Below are 24,369 nucleotides of genomic sequence, written 5' to 3'. Positions count from 1 at the left end.
AGATGCTCTCTCTCAGAGTGCAGAAGTCTATTTTAAAAAATACATTGATGGGGCTGGAGGTTTAGCTCAGCGGCATAAGCGCCTTCCTTGCAAGCAGGCAGTCATGAGTTCGATTGCTGGTACCAATATAAAAGGAAAAAGACAAAAAAAATAAAATAAAATAAAAGAAATACATTGTTATCTAATGTGGGCCACAGCAATCCCTGTTACACTAATTTTGTATAAAGAACAGCTTCAGTATTTTTTAAAAACCAGGGAAAATTTCAAAATGTGGAAATTATAGGAAACTGTAACTTCAGTGCCCCTAAGTGAAGTTTTCTTGGACACGGCACTGCTCATTTTTGTATCATCTATGACCATGTCCACATTACAACAGCAGAGTGGGCTAGGTTAAGAGTAAAGTGAATGTCCACAAAGATTAAAAGCTACTATCTGGTCCTTTACAGAATGTTTTGTTACCCCTCACTCTGGGACAATCTTCAGAGCTAGATCTGCAGTGGCTATGGTAGTTAGTGACCACACCAAACATTTGACAGTTGACTGAGACCACCGCTAAGAAAAACACAAACATGCTTTCAAAGACTTACTATAAAAAAATGCAAAATTTCTCTACATGATATTGATTTTGAAATGATGTTGTAGATATGAGTTAACATAATTCATTCATAAATAAGTCAAATTAATCTCATCCATTTTTGAATTTTAAAAAGTAGCTACTAAATAAATTACATGTGGTATAGTCTATACTTCAATGGGTACTGCTATCCTAAATGAGCCAAAATCAGCCAAGAGATCATCAGATGACTTAGCCAGCTTTAAAGAAAAAAAAAAAAAAAGATTCAGGGTCAACAATACATTTAACTGTTGAACTAAGATTAAAATGTGAGGTCAGTTTTGATAAATTATACTTCCTTAGAAATATTTACATTTCATTATAGGTTTCAAATTTATCTGTACCAAATGATCTATAATTCAGATGTGGTGAACCATGGCACATGTGCCACAGCAGGTTTTTGTTATTACTGACAGCTCTAAAAGGCTTGCCATCACTGAATGGCCTAGAGGTTTCTGAGTTACCTACTATACCTTTAAAGACTTTGTAAGCTGAGTGTGACACGAAAAGGAAGTATCTCTAAATTATAAATCATGTATGTTGTCTTTTTGAGACAGGGTCTCGCTACGCAGTTCAAGCTGGCCTTGAGCTCACTGTGTAGCCCTGGCTGGTCTTGAACTTGCAACGATCCTCCCACCTCAGCCTCTGAGTGCTGGGATTATAGGCGTGAGCCACCATGCCCAGCTAAATCAAGTATTTTGATATCAAAATTTGACAAAAACTGCAACTATGTACATATAGACTAATTATCACTTACAATGATATAAAAACCCTAAATGAAACATTAGAATTTGAAAGAATGTGCTAAAATAATAACTGCATTCAAATCTTTTCTAAGAATGGAAAGATTCAACTGTTAGGAAATATAAAATCAAATATATGATATTCAAAGAGCTTTCATACAGAGTAGTTTCAAACTTTATGAAAGACAAAGTCATTTGATGAAAACACAAAATACTTAAGAACAAACTTAAATATGCAAGTTCTTAGATATTTTAAAGAGCTCATGAATGATACCCACCATAGATTTTAACAAAAGATACACTATGAGTTAGATAATACTGCCACAAAGACGTTACTTTTCTGTAAATTAAAAAGTTTAACCTAGTCATTTAAAGCATGTAAGGTAAACCTAAATTTCATTTTTAGAAAGCCAATAAATGGGCTGGGGCTTTAGCTTGGTGGTTCAAGTACCTGCCTGGTAAGCATGAGATCATGAGTTTGATCTCCCGTACCAAAAACAAAAACAAAAAAAACCATAAAAAAACAATAAGCAAGAACAAAACATTTAAAAATCTGAAGAGCAATGGGTGACTTCCGGGAGAACATGGCGGACAGATAACAGCAACTACCGGAGGCTCTCTGAAAGGCTCAGCTCAGAAGTCAGGAATGATGCAGACTAAGGAGACATGAGCCGGTAGAGATATGCTCTGCTGACTCAGGAACGAACTGGGCTGAGAGAAACCAACTTGGAATGCAGTCCTGGTGCTAAAATAGGAACAGAAAAGACTTGGTGTGGAGGCTGGACCCCGTGCCATTGGAAACCGCGATTTGGGTTTCCCGCCGCCCGGCGGCTTGGCTGCCTCCACAGCGGCTCGGCAAGGAGAGATGCGCAGAAGCTCTGGGAACGGGAGTCTGCGAACGGAGTCGAAAACAGGACGGACAAGGAGGCGTACATTGACTTGTGGCGAGGTGAGTGAGAGAAACTGACACTCTACCACAGTTTGACTCCAGCGGAGGACTTCCTGGGCTCGGGCAGTCCTGTAAGAGCAGGGCGCAGTGGGGACTCCAGCCACACATTCCCCTCTCGGACGGGATTGGTGAAAAGTGCCTGGCCTGCGTGACGCTGCAGGCAGACTTGGTAGGCTGGCCTAACCCAGATCCCAGAGCCTGACGGTGGCCCGGAGGGGTGACTGACTCCCGCGTAGGCTGCCTAGTCCATAACTCCCTGGTGCGCAGCGGTGGGCGGGAACACCTAGCCAGCGCAATTTGATCAGGCTGTGGCTGACAGGCAGGGAAGCTGGGCCTCCTATGTAAGCTTGCATAAGGAACAGAGAATATGGGGAAGGGAAGCAACAAGAAAGGCTCCTCGGCCCCCAATTCTGAGAAACAGGCAATAGCGGACACCGCACCAATAGACATTAAGCGCCATATAGAGAGCCTCATAGACCAATTCAGGAATGAAGTTATCAACGACCTGAAGCTAGAAGTATGCATAATAGAGAAATGCTAAGCACCACCCAAGAAAAAACAGATGGTGGAATGGAAGAACAGAAAAAGAGGGGAGAATTGTTTGATGGAGAAAACAGAGAAAGCATAGAGTATGTGAAGCAGGTTCAAAGGGACTATCAAGAAATTAAGAAGTCTATCCAAGACTGGCATAACAGCTTGAAAGAAACTAAGGACAGACTATCTGAACTGGAGGGCAGACTTGTAATATGGGAGAATGAAATGAAAAACTTCTTAAAAATAACAAAGAAACAAACAGCAATAATACAAAGACAAGAAGATGATAAGAGGAGCCATAACTTAAGGATTAAGAACATAAAAGAAGAAGTAGGGACACAAACAAGTGAACTACAAAAGCTACTCACAGAAATAATCCAGGAGAATATCCCTAATTTAGCAAAAGGTAAAGATACTCAGATGTATGAGGCATACAGGACCCCAGCTACCTACAACCCTAACAGAGAAACACCCAGGCATATAATACTAAAAATTCCAGAAATTCAATACAAGAACAGAATATTAAAAGCTGTAAGAGACAAAAAACAGACCACTTACAAGGGAACACCCATCAGAATTACAGCAGATTTCTCTCCACAAACCATCAAATCACGAAGAGCGTGGGGGGAAATAATTCAAGCTTTGAAAGATAATAATCTCCAGCCAAGATTGAGATATCCTGCACAACTGTCCCTGGAAATTGATGGAAAAACAAGGTGCTTCCAGGATAAAGAGGAACTGGGGGAATTTGCAACCACCAATTCAACTCTACAGAAAGTACTGCAGGATATTCTAAAAAAAGAAAAATACAAAGAACCCAGAAATAGTGGCGGGGAGGCCACAACGAATGGAGCAGAGAACAAAATGAAGAAGACAAACTGACAGCTACTGACAGAAAAAGAGCTCAACAGAAATGAGACAGAGAAGATTGGATGATAGGAACAGCTATTTTGGAGAAAATGACATCTTAATAGGTAATACTGATTTAGTATCATCTTGTTTTTAAAGTCTCATCTAGCTTTTGTTCTTCTGTCTCCAATGGTCTAAACAGGTTGTATCTTATTGGATTTTATTATGTACGATAGTATAAGCAAAAACCTTTTAAATACAAGGAGATTATACAGAAACCATTGTTCATTTTCTGTTAGTCGATTCTAAATACTCTGTAATGCTGTCATTCTCTTAAATGGTTTTACATTGTTTTGATATACTTAATGCTACAGTATACGAAGTTGTACTCAAGGACTTCAAGGAAAGAGTCAATATGGTAACTACTTTTATGTCAGGATTATCTTGTGGTGAAACACTATTCTGCTTAAATGGTTATGTTTTGATCTGCGCTGTTTCGCTGTTATGCCCTCTTTTTTCTCAATCTCCACTCCATTATTTACTTTTTAATTTTTATCCATTTAATTAAAGGGGAAAAAATAGCAGGATATAATATAGTAACCCACTTTGACTTTCTATTATCTCGATTTGAAACCCTGTATTACTCTCACCATCTTGTTTTTGACTGATGTTCCCCTATTCTGTTTTGATGGATAGTATCAGGTTCGAAAGTTTAGGCATCAGCTGTGAAGATAATGAGATTCATTATAACGCCCATTCTCATTGACTTTTATCTACTTTTGAAGACCTACAATGTCTCCAATGTTTTGGTTTTGTTCTTTACTGTTTTGTTCAATTGTATTATAACTAATGATATAGGCAATTCTATTAGAGATAGCGGGAGGCATTATGGTAACCATTGTTGATCACCTTGCATTGTTTTTATATTATCTATTATGTCCACCCTTTTGACTTGACCGATTCTGTTCTGTTATGTCTCATTTGGTTTTACTCTCTTCCAAAAAAGTAATAAGAACCGTGGGAGCAATGAAACCCAAAATGTGTAATAGTCATTGTACAAAAGAGAGGAAAAGAAAGTGCTCTAAACTATATAACTGCATGTATATTTAAGTGTATAAGATAGAAAATGATATCACAGAGTTTTATTGGATCATTGAACAGAACTGTTTGCAGTATCATTGTTGGGATGTCCACTCTACAAGCTTTAATTTTGTGACTTGAACAATTATTTCTAAGATGGCAATATGTAATCCATTAACTAGTGATTTCCTACTGTTCATTTTTTTCTTCTGTAAATCTGTATAACTTGTACCCTTTCACTGTTTTTTTTTCTTTTCTCCTTAAATAAAAAAAAATAAAAATCTGAAGAGCAATCAATGTCATATACAAAAACATATCAGAAAGCCTCAAGTAATAAAACTTCACAAATTAACAACGACAGAAGCAGTTAAGTACATGGATAAAAAATATTAGGAAAAAAAAAGCCAGGGTGGATGCTTTTACTAGAGGTCAACTATAAATATGGGCATCTCTGATTAAAACCTAAAGAGGAAACTTCATTGCACTGACACATTATAATACAAACTAAAAGATTCACTCGTCTTTCCATAAATTCCGATTTTGAAGAGTAGTCACAACTTATCAAACCAGAAAGAACAAGTTTAGCAAAAATGAGAAATAAACAGTTATGCAATCTATAATATACAGTCAGTCTCTGACTTACAAAGGATTATTCAAATTTTGAACTTTCACAGGTATATAGTATGAAACTGACTTTGTCAGCTTATGAACAAATCTGACTTACAAACAATTCTCCCAGATTGGAACTCATTCATTAAGTTGAGGACTTACTATACAGACAATAAAACAACATAACTATAATACATACACTGTATCAGTGTCATATTCCTGATTTTGAGAATGTATTATAATTATATGATACAGTCATCAGAAGAAAATGGATAAATGTGTACGGAGAACTTGTTTATTCTTTGTAACTTCGTATTAATTTATAATTACTTTGAAATAAAAAGTAAAAAAAGATGCATGAGAACTATTTTATTCCACACACTATTACAGAAAGGGACAGAAAAGGTCAGAAGCACAGTTGGGAAGGAAATAATACTACCACTACCACAAAGTGTCTATATTAAAGAACACTAAAAAGGTACATTAGCATGGGGTAAAGAGAACAAAGAACAGATGCAGACAAAACATATCCCAATAAAGACAATATAGTAATACCACACTAAACTCTAGCAGTAACAAACAATTGTAACAGTTCACATTAAAGACCAAAGGTCAAAGATCAAATAACTGAATGAAAGAAAATACATTTAAAAAAATTCTTCCTGAGAGTCTTATTTCCAAACAATTTAAAAATAAACAATCTGATTGGATAATGGATACAAATAACTACATTTAACTTACTAGGCGTTTGCTACTCTTGACTTCACATTGAGAAAAAAATTATGGGCTGATAACTTACATTAAGTTATAAATTTTTATTTAATATTACAAATAATCAGAAACAATTCTTCCCTAATCAATTAATGTTTACTGCTGATCCTAATAAGATGGCTTAAAAATGAACAAAGTATCACAATCAGTACATGAACAATGAACCATTCTAGACACTTCAGCAGAATTCTTTGACTAAGCCTAGCCAGAAATGGTGGCTGGAAGGACTCACCTATATGTGGCTGCTGAGCCGCTGCTAACGCGTACTGCTGCTGCTGGGCTGCAGTTAACTGCTGGACCGTTAGTGCATTGGTCCTCTGGAAGAGCTAGGGAAGTGTGAGACACACAAGTTAGCGCCATAACACTTCACTTCTAATTAGAAGCTGTGAAGAGACACTTTAAACACTTTCTGAACCTCGAGAACATTTTAATCAATGAAACAGCAAAGGTTAGAAAACCCCTATCAACTGCAGATTCACTGCATACAACTAACAGCTGTTGCTTTTGTTTTTCTAGAAGTTTCTTAATGAAAGAATACACTTTACCTGCTGCTGAGAACTGTAGTCAAAAAGGCCTACAGTAGCTCCTGAAGAGTCCATGGGTACCTGGTTACCAGGATAGTCAAACTGTAAGGAATCCAGACCAACTTGTTCCATGGCATCCAGATTCTGAGTTTCAGGATTTGAAAATTCCTCAACAAGTGGTTTATTAGCTGTAGGATTGGGAAGAGGACCCAGTCCTTCTGGGGGATTAGCACTGGGGCCAAGGCGCTCAACTACTTCAGTTGGCGAGGCTTGACGACTTCCGGGAGTACGGCTAAATAAAAAATAAAAGCATTATGAATAAAAGTCAAAAGGTAAAATGAGAGAGTTACAACCATGAACAAAAAATGGTGGTAAAATAGGGAAAAAAGATGGTATTCTGATTACTAACCACTGTTCCTTTTCACATTTTTATTTCTAGTTAACATAATTTATCAGACAAATGTTGATGCACCATCAATTATTTTTTACATTATTAATGATCTTTTTCCTCAATTTGAACAGCGTAAGGACTTAATTTTACAGGTGAGAACATCACATCTTACATTTATACTATCCGAGACCTTCGTCTTAAATCACAGACAAAATGAATGGCAACTATGAAAGGTAGACTGTTAAGGAGCAAATATGGAGAGGGCCAAATTAAAATCCACACACCATACTGGTGGCTGCCCACAGAAGCTTGTGATTTTACTAAAGCATCTTGCTTAATAATGATTTAAGAATGTAAAACCTGGGATTCAACAGAAAAAGGCACTAAAATAAAGACAAAGGATGGCTCTTTGAGCAAATCATTTCATCTTTAGACCTCAAGGTTCCATAGGGCTTGAATAGATGACCTGATGCTCCAACTAACAACAGAAATTATTTGTGAAAGCTTTTTTCAACTGCCCAAAGACCACCTTTCATCATATCAAATTCCTGTATTTTAAACTATCAGAAAGAAATGTAACTGTGTAATATATTTACAAAAACTGAACTCAACAGCATGAAAAAAAACTCTTTTCTGCACTATGCCTTCCTTCATCTTTCCAAAAATTTCATTAACACTGGACTAATATTGGGCTAATCCAAATGTAAAGCACTGGCTTCTCTCTTTTCATCAACATCCCTCAGGGTATAAATTTTATTTTTACCTTCTTTCTAATCCTCACTTACAGTCTATTTTTCTTCTACATAGGTATTTTATATAGGATTTTCCTTACAGAAGTTTTTTTGAGGAACCATGTATTCACTGTATATTCAAACATATACATTATCAATGGCAGTGTTTCACCTGGTTCTTAATACCCTGTCCCTAACTTTAGGCCTTTACACATCAGCACTAATCTGCTAATATGCCAGAGTAGTTTGCAAAACAATTCCTAATTCTGAGATCTATTCTCAACCTGAGCATTACATTCATTTAAAAGTCAACCAGTCTTGCAGCACTAGATTTCAAACTTCCTTCTCTTCCAGTCACAACTTACTTGTCTAGAAACATGTTAAAGGCTCACTTTTCATTTGAAAACTATGCAAAGAAAAAACAAAAGTGAAAAGATTCTGTATAATTGTACTAGTGAAGGAAGAAAGGGTAAGAAAAACAACCTAGGGTCTTCTCCTACATCCCCATTCTTTTTTAAGTTTTTACTTTGAGACAGTCTTGCTAAGTTGCTGAATTCCTCTGGTTATGCTTGAAGTTGTGATCCCCCTGCCTCAGCCTCCCAAAGTGCTGAGATTACAGGCTTGTGTCACCATGCCCTGCTCAAGTGATTCTTTTGAAACACTTTTACCTTGCAGGTAGTGGCTAATACTGTACTGAAAATAATTGATAATTTTAAATATATAGAACTTACTAGGATAATATTTGAATGCTAATGAAGTTCATAATAATTTAAAGGAGGATATATAACCTTTCACACAAAATAACTCATACAGCAAAAAGCAAAAGACAAAAAAATCATGCTATCAGTAGTGCTATTTTCTTGCTATAGTTAACAGTGTGTTCACACTTCAATTACAAATGTACAGTATAATGGGTTATAACAACTGAGTTTTAAAGATATGCCCTTTAGTAAAACTTAGATTAGATATTACCAGAGAAGCAAAATTTACAAAGATCTGCACTGAACAACATTAACTTTCTGGTTAAAAGAGGTTTATTGGTTTTGGATGCTTTTTGTACTTAGAACAGATAGAAACAAGCACTATTTTTAAGACACACTGCTATTCTGCTTTGTTAATTAAGGGCAATAAATATAAAAGCATATAACCCACAGATTTACTCTTATCTAAGACTCCATGTTTCACAAGATCTCAAAGAAACAGCTCATTTTCAGGTAACAGCTCCAAAGCATCAGAGACTACTAAAGTGACAAAGCTCAGAAATTAGTTTGGAACTAATAGATAATTGTGTACTGCACCTAACCTAAAACCAAAGGTTGAAGCACCTACTTAATTGCCTAAAGAGAGAGTTAAAGTATTAACTTAAGAAATTCTGAATTTAACACTAATTTTCTGAAGCTTGTCATACATTCCCCATTTTCTATATAATAGAATAATATTAATACCTCAAGCTCATATATTATAGGAAAAAGGTCACTGTTTCTAATTTTGTCCCATTTCTAATACTAAATATTTAATGAACTTAAGAGGATACAGTAATAGAAGACAAAAAATTCCACAATTCCACTGAAAAGTGCTGAATGGAACTCCAAGAGGGGGGCAAAAAAAGCCAGATTAAACCTGTAACTCACTAAATTTTCAGATGAAAAAGTTCAAATTTAAACTATCATATTAAAAAAAAAGTAACAGCAGCTTCTAACATCATTCCTCTCACAGAATGTACCATTTTGGATACTGTTTTGAAGATTTATTTTTAGTGGCTCATAATCATTAGCTAACTTTCCTTACAAAAAGGAAAATACTGGCACTGCTGGTAGAAGTGTAGACTGGTGCAATCACTGTGGAGGTCAGTCTGCAGATTCCTCAAAAAGCTGGGATTGGAAGTCCCACTTGACCCAGCTCTTCCACTTCTGGGCATATTCCCTGAAGAACTGAAAACATCATACCACAGTGATATATGTGCACCCATGTTTACAGCAGCACAATTTGTAATCACCAGATCTTGGAAACAACCTAAGTGTCCATCAACTGAGGAATGAATAAAAAAGTTGTGGTATTTTTATACAATGGAGTACTACTCAAGTATAAAGAATGAGCACACTGAGATATTTATAAATAAATGAATGCAACTTGAGCCCATACTAAAGTGAAATAAATCAAACTCACGTGTATAAATACCGTATAGTCTTCCCTAGTATAAGAAATGGTAACAGTACGTAAGGTTTTATGGTAATTATGGTTCTCCATTATATTGAAGTCTTATAATATTGCATTCATTGGTTGGAATGGTTTTGTTCTGTTTTGTTTGATTTTATTATGTGTGATGGTATGAACAGCTATTGTTAAGAAAACAAGACATTATGGCAGCCACTGCTGATTTAGTATCATCTTGCTTTGAAGTCCTACCACGCTTTTGTTCTTCTGTTTCCATTGGTTCTACCATGTTGTGTCTTACTGGATTTTAAAAGGTATGATAGTATAAACAAATTTTTTAAGGAAAATGAGATATTTTTATTTTTAAAAAATTTTTTATTTAAAGGGAAAAAAACAGTACAAGGGTACAAGTACAGAATTACAAAAAAAAAGGGTAAGAAATCACTAGTTAATAGATTATATATTGTTATCTTAGAAATGGTTGTTCAAGTTACAGGATTAAAGCATACAAAGTGGACATTCAAACAGTGAGACTGCGGAAAATGAGATATTATAGTAACTTTTGTTCATTATTGGATATTTGGTTTTGAATGTCCTGTAATACTTCCATTCTCTTGAATGGGTTTATACTATTTTGTTATATTTGATATTACTGTGTGTGAAGGTATGCTCAACTATTTCAAAGAAAAGAGACATTATGGTAACTACTGTTGATATCCGGTTGTCTTACTGTGAAGTGCTGTGTTGCTTGCAAGTGTTTTGTTCTGTTCTCTTTCGTTTTATTCTCTTTAAAATAAAATTAAAAAAAAAAAAAAAAAAAGTAAAACACTGGTCCAGACTAACAAAGTTGAAAGGAAGTAAAAGGAAAACTAAACTGCAAAAGTACTGAATCAGTCACATCAATTAATTATCATACTCCATAAAGATATGCTTTTATTCATGAGAAAATTAAAATCTTACTTAAAATCTTTGCAATCGGCATCCATTCCATTTGGCAAACCTCTGCCATTTATTTTAGAATCATCATCATCTCCTTGTTTACGATCTCTGTTTTGGTCCTCCTCAAATGGAGAAGCCTTGCCTTTTTGATCTGCTTTCTCAGGTCCATCTGTTTCAGCATCTCTAGTGCCCTGAGGAGAAAGAATCTGATTCTCAATACTTAATTGAACACAAAAAGAGGCACCACAGTGTGACTTAAAACTACAGTACAGAGCATGTAAACAATAAAAACATTGAATTTTATTTTAATTTCTTAACTAATTTAGCAAGTCCAAAAACTTAAGGTACAAATTACAGTGATTCTAGCAGAAGGGTTAAGGCAAGCTTAACTATAGTGGTGCTAGAAAGCAGTAACACCATAAACTAGACTGAAATATTTAATGCATGGACAATTTTATTTAGTTAACTCCAGATCAAGTAATACCAGGAATACACAATTTTAATTTTGAAAAATATCTTAAAATGTGGTTTGACTTTCGTAACATGGTTAAGATCATAAATATTCCCAATGGTTATATTCTTCCACGTATTTCCTGAAGTGGAAAAGCAAAGAAAACAGGAGTGTAAGTATCTACAAAATTTCACTTAGTTCTAGGGAGGAAGGGAATAATAAGCTGACTTAAATAACTGTCAAGCAAACATTAAATACTTTTTTACTCAAAATACTTACAAAAGTTCCCTTCCTAAATCGAGAGTCCAATTTATCAGCAGGAGAAGAACTTAGTACATATTCTACCATGCTCACACCAAGGCCTCCACTTTCTGATCGCGGAGACAATATTGCATTTACTTCACTGTTTCCATGAAAACCCTGTCCAGATCTTCTTTGTACCATAATAGGCTGGGACATTGAATGATCTGTTTGGAACAAAGAATATGATTATATATTTGTACTTTTTTTTTGGCACCGCGGATCAAACTCACGACCTCATGCTTGCCAGGGAGCGCTTACACCACTGAGCTAAATCCCCGGCCCTGTATTTGCACTTTTAAGGTAAACAAAACAGTACAAAAGTTAATATACTAAAATGAGAAAAATCACTCTTTAGATTTTGTAATAATAATCTTTTTTTTTTCTCTTCTCTTTTCTTCTTAAGATAAGTCTTGATCTGTAATTCAGGCTGCTCTTAAACTTGGTATGTAACTCAGGCTAGTCTTCAACTCCTAACAGTCCTCCTGCCTCAGTCTCCCAAGTGTTAGGATTACAGGCGTGCACCACCAAGCCCAGCTTGTAACAATAACCTTACAGTTTTCCATTCCACTGACACTCTCTGGCTCATCTTTCAAAAACACAGAACAGCCCTTTGGCAACAAACAAGTCTATGAAAACAAACTTCAGCCACAATGGTCACTGGAGGCAGACATCAATATGAAGGCTGTGTTGTTCAACAGCATTATACTAAAAACTTAATGTTCTTTGTAATGAAAGCTTTTAGGAATAAAACCTAGATTAAAAAATATGTCCAAATTGGTGGCATACCTTCAACACACACTTTCGTACTGGACAGATTCAGAACACACTACTGCAACACTATAAACACAAATGAGTTTGGAAGATCAGCAATAACACAGAATACTCTATTCTTGTGTGAAAATGCTGTCATCTAAAGATTTTTAGAAACAACTTCTAAAATTTCCCATTTATCTTTAGACGTTAACTATTTACCTGATAGGAATATAAGATATTCCTATGAAAAAGGCAGTATTTAAGATCTGAGAGCTACTGGGACACACATATAATTAACACATTTGAGACAACATCCAAGTAGTTTTTGCTGAAAATTCTTAATAAGCTTCTAGTTTCTCTGGCTCATTTGAGAAAGGGTGCAACACTCTTATTTGGTCTAGCCCTTCCTTAAACTATCTATGCTGCATGTCATAAAAGCATTTATTTCACTAAATGACTGCTACTTTTGTTAAATCATACTACAACATTTTCAGCTCAGTACCTGTCTGTCTAAGAAATTACCCATTACATCCTTTCATTTATGCACCTACACAGTTGAAATACTGACTTACTGTCTCTTGTATATTCAGCACTGTGCTGCATATGGAGAATGGAACAGTCATCTCAAAATGAGAATACGTTTAATAGAAGGAAATCACCACAGAACAAAAGTGCTTCAACAAAAATAATCCACAATACTACAGGAACAAAAAAGATGGGTCACTGATTCTTTCTAGTCTTAAGACTGAATCCCAAAAGATGGCATTTAAGCATCAAGTAAAAAGTGAAGAACTAAACTGAGCAAGTTGAGTGTGAAAACACCTTTGTTACAGAAATCAGCATATGCAATGGACGAAGGTGCCAGGAAAGCATAAACTGACAATTCAAGTACACTGCTCTAGCTGAAGAGTTTCTCATACTATGCATTTAAGTCTCCTGCAGTCAGGAATTTGTGGAACTTTTATAGCATCACAATTACCTTAGAATAAGAAACACTGTTCATATTTATACATGTTTGGCATTCAACAAATGTTAGGTAATCAAATTTCCATTTCTAATTTTCTTATTTTATAGTAAAAGACTAGTAATGAAAATTCCATCAGCGCAACTAAAACTTCAAATTCAGAACATGCTACAGAACTAGCTTAGAATGATGTATTTGACATTTTTTCTACCACCTATCTTAAAAGTAATCTTTCATTTTCATGTTATACTCAAAATGCTTTGCTTGTGAGCACCTTAAAAAAATCTGTCTCTAATAATTACCTCAACTCTCTTTTTTTTTTTTTTTTTAAATTTTTTGGTACTGGGGATCAAACTCACAACTGGTTATTTGTAAGGCAGATGCTCATGCCACTGAGCTAAATCCCCGGCCCGACCTCTTTTAACTCTTAAAACGTTCAAAAATCAAGTTATCAATTCCAAACAAGTACTCTTCGTAGCATGTGCTATTTGTAGGGAACGTCTAACCCAGTCTAAATTAGCAGAAATTTCAAACTATAGGTCTAATATAGGTTAATTCTAATTGCAAACTGCCTGAGTTCTGATTTATCTCCAAACTTGGCACACAACCAGTTAAACAGTGGTTGAACAGAAATAATTTTCTTTTCCTTTTGGGTACTGGGAATCCAACTCTTATCTTGCACTTGCCAGTCAACCTAAATTAGCTGTTACCAGTTTTTTTTTTAATAATGTTTTATTTTGTTTTTGTACTGGAGATTGAACTCAGTGCCTTCACACTGAGCTAAATTCCCAGCCCTTTTTTATTTTTATTTTTCTACTTTGAGACAAGGTCTTGCTAAGGCACTAAGTTGTCCAGGTTGGGCTCAAGCGTGCAATCCTCTATTTTGACTGAAAAAGAAAAAAATTATGAAAATTTCCTAGAACTTCCTAATCCTTTGGGTTTTAGCTTTTTGGTATTTAGTAGCAATGAATTTAAAACTGAAAAGTTTTAAATGTTTTAATAATTTGGAGACTAAAGAAATATCTAGTCACTTATAGTAATTAACACTCAAAATGTAAGGTGAATCTAGTAACTGTCATCTGGGAATTTGGTTTTCATTACTTTGGTCATTCTGCATAACTTAAATAGGCTTCATTAAACTCCATAATGAAAAGAGAAAATTTACCTGCAAAATATATACATGTTGACATATCTGTACACTCCTCAAATTTATTAATCAGAAATAGTAAAAAACAAAATACAATGATAAATATGCTATTTTAAGAATACAGCTACACTTTTAAATTTACCAGTAAACACTGTGACTCCTGCAGGTTACACTCCTTGTATGACAGTTTCTGTTCCCTTAGACCCAAGACTCTTTCTACTACTTACAGAAACAACCACCATTTACATCTGCTCTTTCTAGGAGCTTTGTAAACCAACTATCTGGTAAACCAACACAGTTTACCTCCTTTCTGGTGCAGTTTAATAAAGCTACAATGAGCAGTAATTAGATAAATAAGTCATGGCTACCTAACACAAGATTGAAAATTCCTATGGTTAAGTTAGTATGTCCTCTATTTCATTCATTCATTCATTCATTTATTGTACCGGAGACTGAACTCATGACCTTCCATTTGCCAGGCAGGTGCTTGCACCACTGAGTTAAATCCCCCACCCCACCCTCTATTTTAGAGTAGTAATTCAAAATTTTATTATCAGTTAATTTAAAAAAGAAGTAACAAAATGTGGTAAATCCCATACATGTGCTATCAGATAAGGATTAACTGCCATAAGAAAACATGATTATCATTTATTAAATTCTCAATAAAGACATCAAATTTTTTCCTAATATTATTTATGGATAAGAAGGGCTTATAAAACATCAAATCTATTCACAATGTTCATGTAATAACTTACGAGAAGTTCCCCATGCAGTCTCTCTCCATTCATCGTCCCCAAGAAATATGCCTTTTTGTCCATCTTTTGTTGAATCATCAGGTTCCCAAAATTTTTTGGTAGGCAAAAGCTATTTGGAAGGGAAAAATTTGTATTTAAATTTTATTCTAATTACAAATATGGATACAAATAAATATTACTCTGATATGTACACACTTTGATGTTAATAAAGTCAAAGTGATTTATTTTCTAAGTTGTCTCATCAATAATAAAATAACTTCTCACCCATGTCTACATGCTGGCTCTAATAATTCTGAACCTTAATATTACTCAAGGTCCACTTCTGAGTTTATTTCGCAAAATTTTTGTTAAGAGTGTGATTTTTTAATACATAAATTTCTTCCAAAGGCTTAATTTAAAAAAATGTTTACATATATATTTTTAAAAACTTTTGTTTGTTGGTAACTGGGTCTGGCTATTGTCCAAGCTGACCTCAAACTCACTTCTCTTAACCTCAGTCTCCTGAGCTGCTGAGGTTATTTACAGGCATGAACCACCATGCCCCGCTCTTTAAAGTTCTCACTCAATAAAAGATACTCAGAATCTCAACAGTAATAACCGAAGATATCTTTTTACTTCCCAAAAATACTTCTGACAATGCCTCATCTTATAGCTTTCATGATAGAAAATATTTTTTTCATTCTTACTTCAGTTGCTCAATGGAAGTGAACTTGACAACTCTTACTAGTTCATGGATACTATCAATCTGTCAATCCCAAATCAAAAAGCTATAGACTGATGATGAAAAACACACCAAAAAAACCTACTAATACTTCTAAGGTAACAACCTCAAGCCCTTGCCCTCTATCCTATATGATGACGTAAAACACCATAAACTATGCTGATAAAACCACTTGCTAATTACTCAAAATTCCTATCTGGGCAATTCCTAAAATCTCTCTGTCTCTGTCTGTCTCTGTCTCTGTCTCTCTCTCTCTAAGTCTCTCATCCCTAACACTCCGAAGAGGCTGCCTTGGGATGTGTGTCTGAAAACAACAGACTGGTTTTCTGAGATACAGTTTGGCATTGTACAACACATGTTCATAAAACATGCATCACTCTCAGTCCAGAATCAGGTGGTTGGTCATTCAGTGCTCATTATCCAACCTGTATATACTACTACTACTGCTACTACTATACTAATCACACTAAATTAGCTGCACCTGCCTCTTTAAGCGCATGATGACCTCGTCCTCAAAGAGCCCACATAGAGACTATAATAAAATGAAAATCAGTAACACCTGAGTTGGGACAGAAGTGCCAATACAGTATGCATCCTGGAGTGTGGAGGTGAGGGTTGGGAGCTGCTAGAGGTTGAAAGGTAAGAAAGACATTAAATAAAGAATAAACAAAATAGTGAAAATGGAATTTGCCTAAGAAAACACATGATGTATAAAACAGTACAGACAGAGGAACAGATACAGGAAGGCCAAAACTTCATGCTGGTGAAGTAAAGCATGTCAAGGGCCCTCACAAGGCATGCCAAGGAAATTAGATGTTACACTGAAGCAACAGGCGGTCTGGACAAGTTGCTAGAGTGATACTATGTTTTGGAAGTAGTTCATGATGTAAGAATAACAGAAGAGGCAAAAACTATAGCGACAAGACCAGTTTAAGAAAGCTAAACAACAGAGACAAGATAGCAAGAACTGGAAAAGGGTATGAGTAGAAAGAAATGGACAACGAGGAGTTCCCACAAAAAGTCCAGTAAGTAAACTACAACTTCCAATTGTAGTTTAAAAGAAACATAAAAGATTCATGTAAGTATTCAAAATATAAAGCTGATAATACTATTAAAGCATATTTTATATAAATAACTGAGCATTCATTCATAGTAAAAGCCAATGTAATCCCTTAAAAATAGTTTAAAGAAGCTATTGCAGCTAGATTAAAATCATGCTGAAAATAAATGTTTTGCCCAAAAAAAAAAACCTTCAGCATCAAAAAAATAATGAAACAAAGAACCGAAAATAAAGTCGTATCAAAAGAAGCATCAGCCAAAGATGAAGAAGTGGTAAAACACTCTCAGTAGAAGAAATAACAGAACTCTGGGGAGAGACTATTCCAAAACCTTCTCAGAGTTTGGTGACTGCCTGGGACCACTGCTTTACAATGCAAACTGCGTAATGGTGGTGGTGGCAGGGTTGGTTTCCAGTGTCCAACGTTTATCGAGCATCACACGATACGAGTAGCTCACCGTTTTTGCACATATTTGTTACCATACATATGAAAACAATTTAGTAGTTAAAATTAACTATCAAAGGCCTACACCAATATTCTACACCTGCTTTCTGTAGCAATTTAGATAATGATTCAAGTATAGTTAGAGAAACTATTTAATCTTGTAACCAAGAGTAAATCATAATGGACTAAATATAACAGAAGGCAACAACTGAAGAAACAGGACAGTTTAAAAGAATTTTTAAAAGGTTAAATGATAAACTGAAATTTCTTTCAATGAAAGAAATGGAAATAAGATTTGCCCCTGGAGACTCTTATTGTAGTAGAAATAAAATGTACATTACAGAACACAAGGTTAAGAGACCTTAAATATCTGCAGAATACATTACCTAACACCACTCTGCATTAGTTGCCTGATTCAAAAAAGTTCTAAAACAAGGTCAGGACATTCAGCATTTCTTATCAATTTGCCCTTCTATCCTTCTAACTCAGAAATGACTAAGTGGATATACAATATTTTTAAGAAGTATTTTTGGTTTGCCCTCTCCATTTCTGAGGAAATCAGCACCTTAGCATATTGCCTCAAAATTAACAAATCAAATTCTTGTTCCAACATTTACAGGGCATACACTTATATGCCCCCTTTTTAAAAATATTAAACTATAATGTGAAACTCCAAATCTATCAAATTAACATAACTGAAAGATTTAAAAGCTCAATGTTTACATTATGTTTTAAATGCAGAGATTCATGGAAATCTCAATCCAATCTGGGACACTGGGATGTTACTAATAATTAGTGTATTCCACTACAACACATACCTAACTGGGCTCTACTGGGCAAATCAGGATGAAAGAGTATCTTTTTTACTGATACAAGTTCACATAAGACAAAAATAAATGGTAAACATGAAATTGTATGAGAATAAAACACAAGGTAACTCCTTAAAACTCAAGATGACATTTCTGATTTTTAATCTTTTCTATGAATAAAAGATATTAATACCTTTAAATTTCCCAGCTCATATTACTTCTCTACATCTCTATTTCTGATTTACCTTAATATCAACTAGAAAAATTAAATTATTTCCAGTGGGAAGGAATACTATAGTTAAGACACTGATAAATTCAAATTATCATTCAATTATTATGTGGCTGTGGGCCAGGCAATTTATATCTCTGAGTCAGTTTCCTCAAGTGTAAAGAAAAAATAAATAAATAAAAAATTAAAAAAGCTCCTATCATAGAATTATCAGACTAAAATAACGTTAAGTACATTTCTTAACACATCACCTTGCCTGTAACATTAGAAATCTTTCTATCACAAAGTATAACTCCTTTAACATTGTAAAACGGGAATTAACACACTAGTCTGCAACATGAGTGATTATTGTAAAGAATTATATCTTTCATTACATGCCTATAGCTGCTGGCCTTCTTTTTCCTTGAGTCAAGTTTCAGCATCCTCACAGGAAGATGAAACCCTATTATTTACGAAGACCAGCTGCCTCGTATGGTCACATTCCACATAAGAAAGTAAAAACTCAAGGTTCTATTGCATACAGCCAGTACACTGCAGCAACGACATCTGAACTCATTATCTATTTTCTGTTTACCACAGAAGACAGTTCTTTTCAAATACAGTCCAACTAACCAATATTTTTAAAATTTTCAGCATCAGAACACCACTAGGGAAATGAGAAGAGATTTAAGATACTGTGATGGTCTTTCCATTATAATGGACAAACTATAAGATGACAGAATTTCTTGGATTAACCAAGTACAGTAAGTCCGATTTGTGAATAAGTTCCGTTCTAGGAGAATGCTTAAGTCAGATTTGCTTATAAGTTTGACAAGGGAATCTTACACATCTTTGACAAAAATATACACTGTAAAGCATAAAAAAAAGATGACAGAATTGTTGGCACACGAATTATATAAATGTTCACCTATTTGAATACTATCAATAACAACTGGCTTCAATCAAAGTTTGAGCATTTGAGGGTGGGTTATCACTTAGTGGCACAAATGCCTGCCTGGCAAGCGCAAGGTCCTGAGTCTGATTTCTGGTACCAAAAAAAAAAAAAAAAAGTTTGAGCATTTGAGATGTGTAATTCATACAACAGGTTATTCTTACTTGTTTTCAGAAGTTAGCCTTGCTCAACAGCATACCACTAGTGAGAGATGAGAAAGGAGAGGGCATCATCTATCATACTAAGCTATGAAAATACCCTCAAAGTAAATCACATTAAGTAAGTGATTTAAAGATAAATTCTGGGTTCCCTAAGGAATTTCAGGCAGGGTCTTTTTTCCTATCATTTAAAAAATAAACAAGAACCCTGCTATTATTATTATAATAATCTAGAGATGAAAATGTGCCTCATAGTGTTTCAATTAAAAATTGCTCATTTTGTCACTTTATTCTTTTTAAGCTACATGACATAACAGAAACCACTAGGTCTATTAGGTAAAAAATAGTAAGGGTGAACTTATGAACAGATGAATATAAATGTTTACATTTCTGAATGAATAACCAAGAGACTGCCCTTCTAATGATGGCTCAGTAAACCCATCCTGATCTACAAAAATAGGAACTGTCCATTTGAGATGAGTCCTATATGTAAATGCAGTGCTTTATACATTAGAGATTTGTAACACTTAAGACATAACAACCATAACTTAAAAGTCAAGAGTAGGGCAATCTTCTGAAAAAGGTTTAGCATTACAAAAAAAAATTTTGTAAAAAGTAAATTTAGAAAACTCAAGGGCCAGAAATCTAAGGCTGCTTTTAATGTATTTCAATGAATCAACTCTGGGATAAAATAACAAAAAACCTCACCTGTAAGGAAAGGAGGAGAAGACTGGTGAGAGAGAGACAGGCAAAGAAGGAAATCCCAGAAGGTTCCCTGCTGCCTGTGAGATGAGGAAAGATAGAAAGGCTTGTGGGAGAGAACTCAGAGACAGAAAGCTGAGTAGTTTTCTGAGCCATCTCTTACAGTTAACAATATTAACTGGTAAACTATTAAGGAACAAAACTTATTTAGTAAAAACATTTAAAAATACATTTGTACTGAATGAAAGTCATAGACATAACTGACCTGCTGCTCTCTACTAAGCAGCAGACAACCTAAGACCCAGACATTTTTGCTTTCCATGTTAGACATACCCCTCTGGAGAGCCTGAATTTAGGGTTATTCAACATACTCTTCAACTCAGCCAGATTTTTAAAACATCCTTCTAAATAACAAACTCTTTCAGGTACTGTTTCTGATCCTGACATATTTTAAGACTAAAAAGATACCTTTAGACTAATCAGATATTTAGAAAGTGGGAAAAAGAAAAATCTATATAAAAATATCTACACAATACACATCTTATAAATGCAGGGAGTCTAAAATTAATGCAGGGATGTGACTTTTCTTGCTCAAGAACCAAGTTCAAGTCTATAAGAACAGAAGGCTAATCTGCTTTTAAGGTAATGTTATTTTGCTTTCTAAACACCAAGGAAAATAACTGACAGTGAAAGAACAAAAGCCCTTTCAAATTCCCACTTGTTAGTCTCTCACACAGTGTAACTACTGCCCAAGCAGCCACTGTGCGACAGCAAAGCTATACCTTTTGTTTAAAAAAAACAAATCCCTCTCTCAATTTTTTCTTAGGGCCCAGCACTTCATCTTATGCACTGGACTAACAGGTTTTTTTAATTTTGGTAATACTTAAGCTTAAGCACCTTAACTCACCCTTAAATCAGTCCTCTGAAAATGACAAACTCTTTGGAAAACGCTGTTCTGAAGAAGGGGAGGGTTAGCTAGCTGCAGGGTGCCCTCTTGTGGCCCAAAGGAGTGACTGGACTCTTTGTCTGCATCTGAAGAGCACAGCATTGGATGGAGTGAGTCTCATGAAGGTCTCTAATCTACCGGAGTAAAATAATCTCCAGGAGCAGGCAATTAATTACATATCTTAACTCTGTTCACTATTATCAAAGTCCACACTAAGTAGAAAAATATATGACAAGAGATTTCATAATCAAATTTTTCTAAAATTTAACTATGTTTATGGAAAACTAAGTATTTTAGATGCCTTGAAATACACAATGGTGAGGTTAAACTGGTGCTCCAAAGAAAACCATAGATTAAAAGGAATGATAAAATTAACTTTAAAATATGGAGAATCTACTATCTTTGGTATTCAAAGCTAGCAATTTAAAGGAGAGACAAATATAAATCAAACTGTAACCAATAACATAATGCAAGTATGTTTAAAGAACTGGCAGAAATCAGATGAGGAAGTAATTAAATTCTACTCCTACAGCACTGACACATCTCGTCTCCAGTAACGTCTCACAAGGGATTAAAAGTTTATTAAGCAAACAGCTTTAGATGAACAAGAAAAGTCTGGGGGAGGAATAATAGTGAACAATAACGTATAGTTAAAGCAAACAAAGCATACATACATACATACAATGACAGAACAAAGATAAGTGTTTTCTTCTAAGCAAAGCTGTGTACCAAAATATCACCCAAATAGAAAACATTACCTAACCAAGTCACCTAGACACAAATAATCACATGAAAAACTACTTATTACTATAGATTGAAAAAAGCAGGTGAAAATCTTAACTACACAATTTATAATCTGATGTTGAAAAATAATAATTTGGAAGATATAACCACAGTTTCCAAGATTTATGGTTAAAACACTAAGTCTCAACAGCTCAAAGTGAGATATAAGTTCTTAGTATTGGTAAGTATTTACCTCTCCCATTCCCCGAGATTCTAATGCAAGAGCTTGAAAATCATGATTCATTTCATCCACAGATCAAACCTGTTGAATAAAAACAAAAATTAGACTGTTTCCACATCATATATATTGCTGATAATACTAGTATTAGCATAAGCTGAGATGGGCAAGAACAGATTTCTCTAAACAGACAGGTTTTCCCAGAAAGACTATCACATGCACATTAAAATTTGTAGAAAAACATAGGGTCAGTGGTTTTTTTTAGATTATTCTGTGCGCCAAAAGAAAACTACAAGTTCTTGAGCAAGAGATGGAAATAACAGAAAAAGGCAAGTTAAGGCACTAAAATCTGTTTTGTTTCCTATTATAAAATTATTTTGTATTTCTTTCATTCCTTTAAGAGTCTTCCAAATTTCCCATTATCTGTACTTCACATCAATGATAAAATCTCAGGATTCATATACCCATATAAGGCCAGCTACTTGGAAGGCTGTGACAGAAGGGCTGCCAAGTTCAAGCATAGCCTTGGATGGCTTAGCCAGACTGTCCCAAAACAAAAAAGTTTACAAGGGCGGGAATATAGCACAGCAGTAGAATGCCCTGGGGCTTGATCCGTACTACCATCAAAAAACAATAAACAGTGACCCAGTTCTATCTAAAAGCAACATATAAATTCTTTCAGAGCAACTGTAGTACTCAGAATGAGGTTTTCTCGACTAATTCTTTTTCCCTTCGCATCAAACTAAAACAGATATTTATCTTTCATTCTTTTTTTTTTTTTTTACGGGTACCGGGGATCAAACTCACAACTGCCTAATCACAAGGCAGGTGCTTATGCCGCTGAGCTAAATCCCCAGCCCCTACCCTTCATTCCTAAGATCTTGAACTCCATTTTATCTCTTATGTGACAATGTGTAAAGCCAGTGATCCTCTGCCCTTGGCGTTTAGAATAGTTTAAAGTGGGTGGGGAGGAAGAAACATTAAGATGAAAGCGACTACAAATGTGTAGCTTTCAAATTCAACTGGGAAAATACTATTATTTCCCTTACTCCGTTATCTCCCTCTAAAACGTCCATGCTATTTGACGCAGTAAAGCACCCTTTCTACAGTACTGTTCTGTTTCTACTTTGCCTCTTCCAACAGTTAATCCTTTACTTTCCCAGGTCTCTAACTGCTTCTTCTCGGGCTTCTTCAGATTGAGACTCGTCTCCTCACCCCACGAACACTCGCATTGGTGTCTTAGGTACTCTTTACCTTTTTGCCAGCGGTATCAATCACCGCTCCTCTCAATGCTTTGAGAGGTAGTAGCTATATGCTTAGGACTCCCTCCAATTTCCAGACCTCTCCTTAAAATTTCTAATTATCTTCCTTCTTTCACTTCTTGGATGTACAACACAGAATCTCAACTTTTCTTTCTTCCCTACCTTTAATTATTTCCTTTCTTACACGCAATATCCAATCGTTTTCCAAGTCCTGTTAAGTCAATGCCTTATTGCTTTATACATTTTCCATCCGCCTGGTTGGTGACACCACCTTTGGTCTTTTACCTAAAACACTCCAATCCTCTTTCCATCTTTGTATGCCACAATCTAATTTTCAAAATGTAATCAGTCATCTTTCTGAAATGTCTGATTATGTGACCCCTGTACTTTAATCTTTTCCTAAAGATAAAAGCTCAAACTGCTTACCATGGCTTACAGACAGACACAATTGGGTTCACAACATCTTTCTGGCACCTGCCAGTTCTATAGTTCTGGGCAAGTAAACAGTTTTTTCTCAATTTCCTCATGTGGAGGACAACACCAAAGGCCACCACATGGACTTGCTGTGAACACTGAGTTTGGTAACAAAACACTTGAAATAGTGGCTGATACACAAGCATTCATAAGCCAGTTATTAAGGAGCTTTGCTTTATTCATTCAACAGTGCTGAGATCATCAGATATCTGCAATACAAATAAACCAACCTCCATATCTTGTATCTTAAAATAAAAATTAACTCAATGAATGATAGATCTATAAGCCTAAAATTACAAAAGTTTCATAGAAGAAAAGCTAAGTGACCTTGTGTTCCACAATGAGTTTGGTTTGGCTTGACTTTGGCAGTACTCAGAATTTAACCCAGGGCCTTTACACTGAGCTACACTTCTC

General features: G+C 35.1%; 1 protein-coding gene across 15 annotated transcripts in view; it reads right to left on the bottom strand.

The window, feature by feature from the left end:
* Window positions 1–24,369, bottom strand: part of Pum2 (pumilio RNA binding family member 2) — an 80,288-nt gene that overhangs the window by 42,748 nt on the left and 13,171 nt on the right. For 12 of the 15 annotated variants that reach the window (XM_063232132.1, XM_063232129.1, XM_063232134.1 and 9 more), the window contains exons 2-7: window positions 22,235–22,303; window positions 15,261–15,369; window positions 11,618–11,805; window positions 10,909–11,078; window positions 6,694–6,964; window positions 6,381–6,474 (exon numbers count right to left, since the gene is read on the bottom strand). In XM_063232132.1, coding sequence (XP_063088202.1) covers window positions 6,381–6,474; window positions 6,694–6,964; window positions 10,909–11,078; window positions 11,618–11,805; window positions 15,261–15,369; window positions 22,235–22,285 — 883 coding nt within the window. In that variant the 5' untranslated portion in view covers window positions 22,286–22,303. Of the gene's footprint in view, window positions 1–6,380; window positions 6,475–6,693; window positions 6,965–10,908; window positions 11,079–11,617; window positions 11,806–15,260; window positions 15,370–20,318; window positions 20,393–21,219; window positions 21,345–22,234; window positions 22,304–24,369 lie in introns of those variants that run through there. The other 3 variants (XM_063232139.1, XM_063232140.1, XM_063232153.1) reach the window with 3 other exon arrangements.

Source organism: Cavia porcellus, unplaced genomic scaffold (assembly GCF_034190915.1).
Source record: "Cavia porcellus strain 051 isolate PalLab524CR breed Dunkin Hartley unplaced genomic scaffold, mCavPor4.1 scaffold_1, whole genome shotgun sequence".
NCBI lineage: Eukaryota > Metazoa > Chordata > Mammalia > Rodentia > Caviidae > Cavia > Cavia porcellus.
The sequence above is the reverse complement of the archived record's forward strand: the minus strand, read 5'-3'. Positions and strand labels throughout refer to the sequence as shown.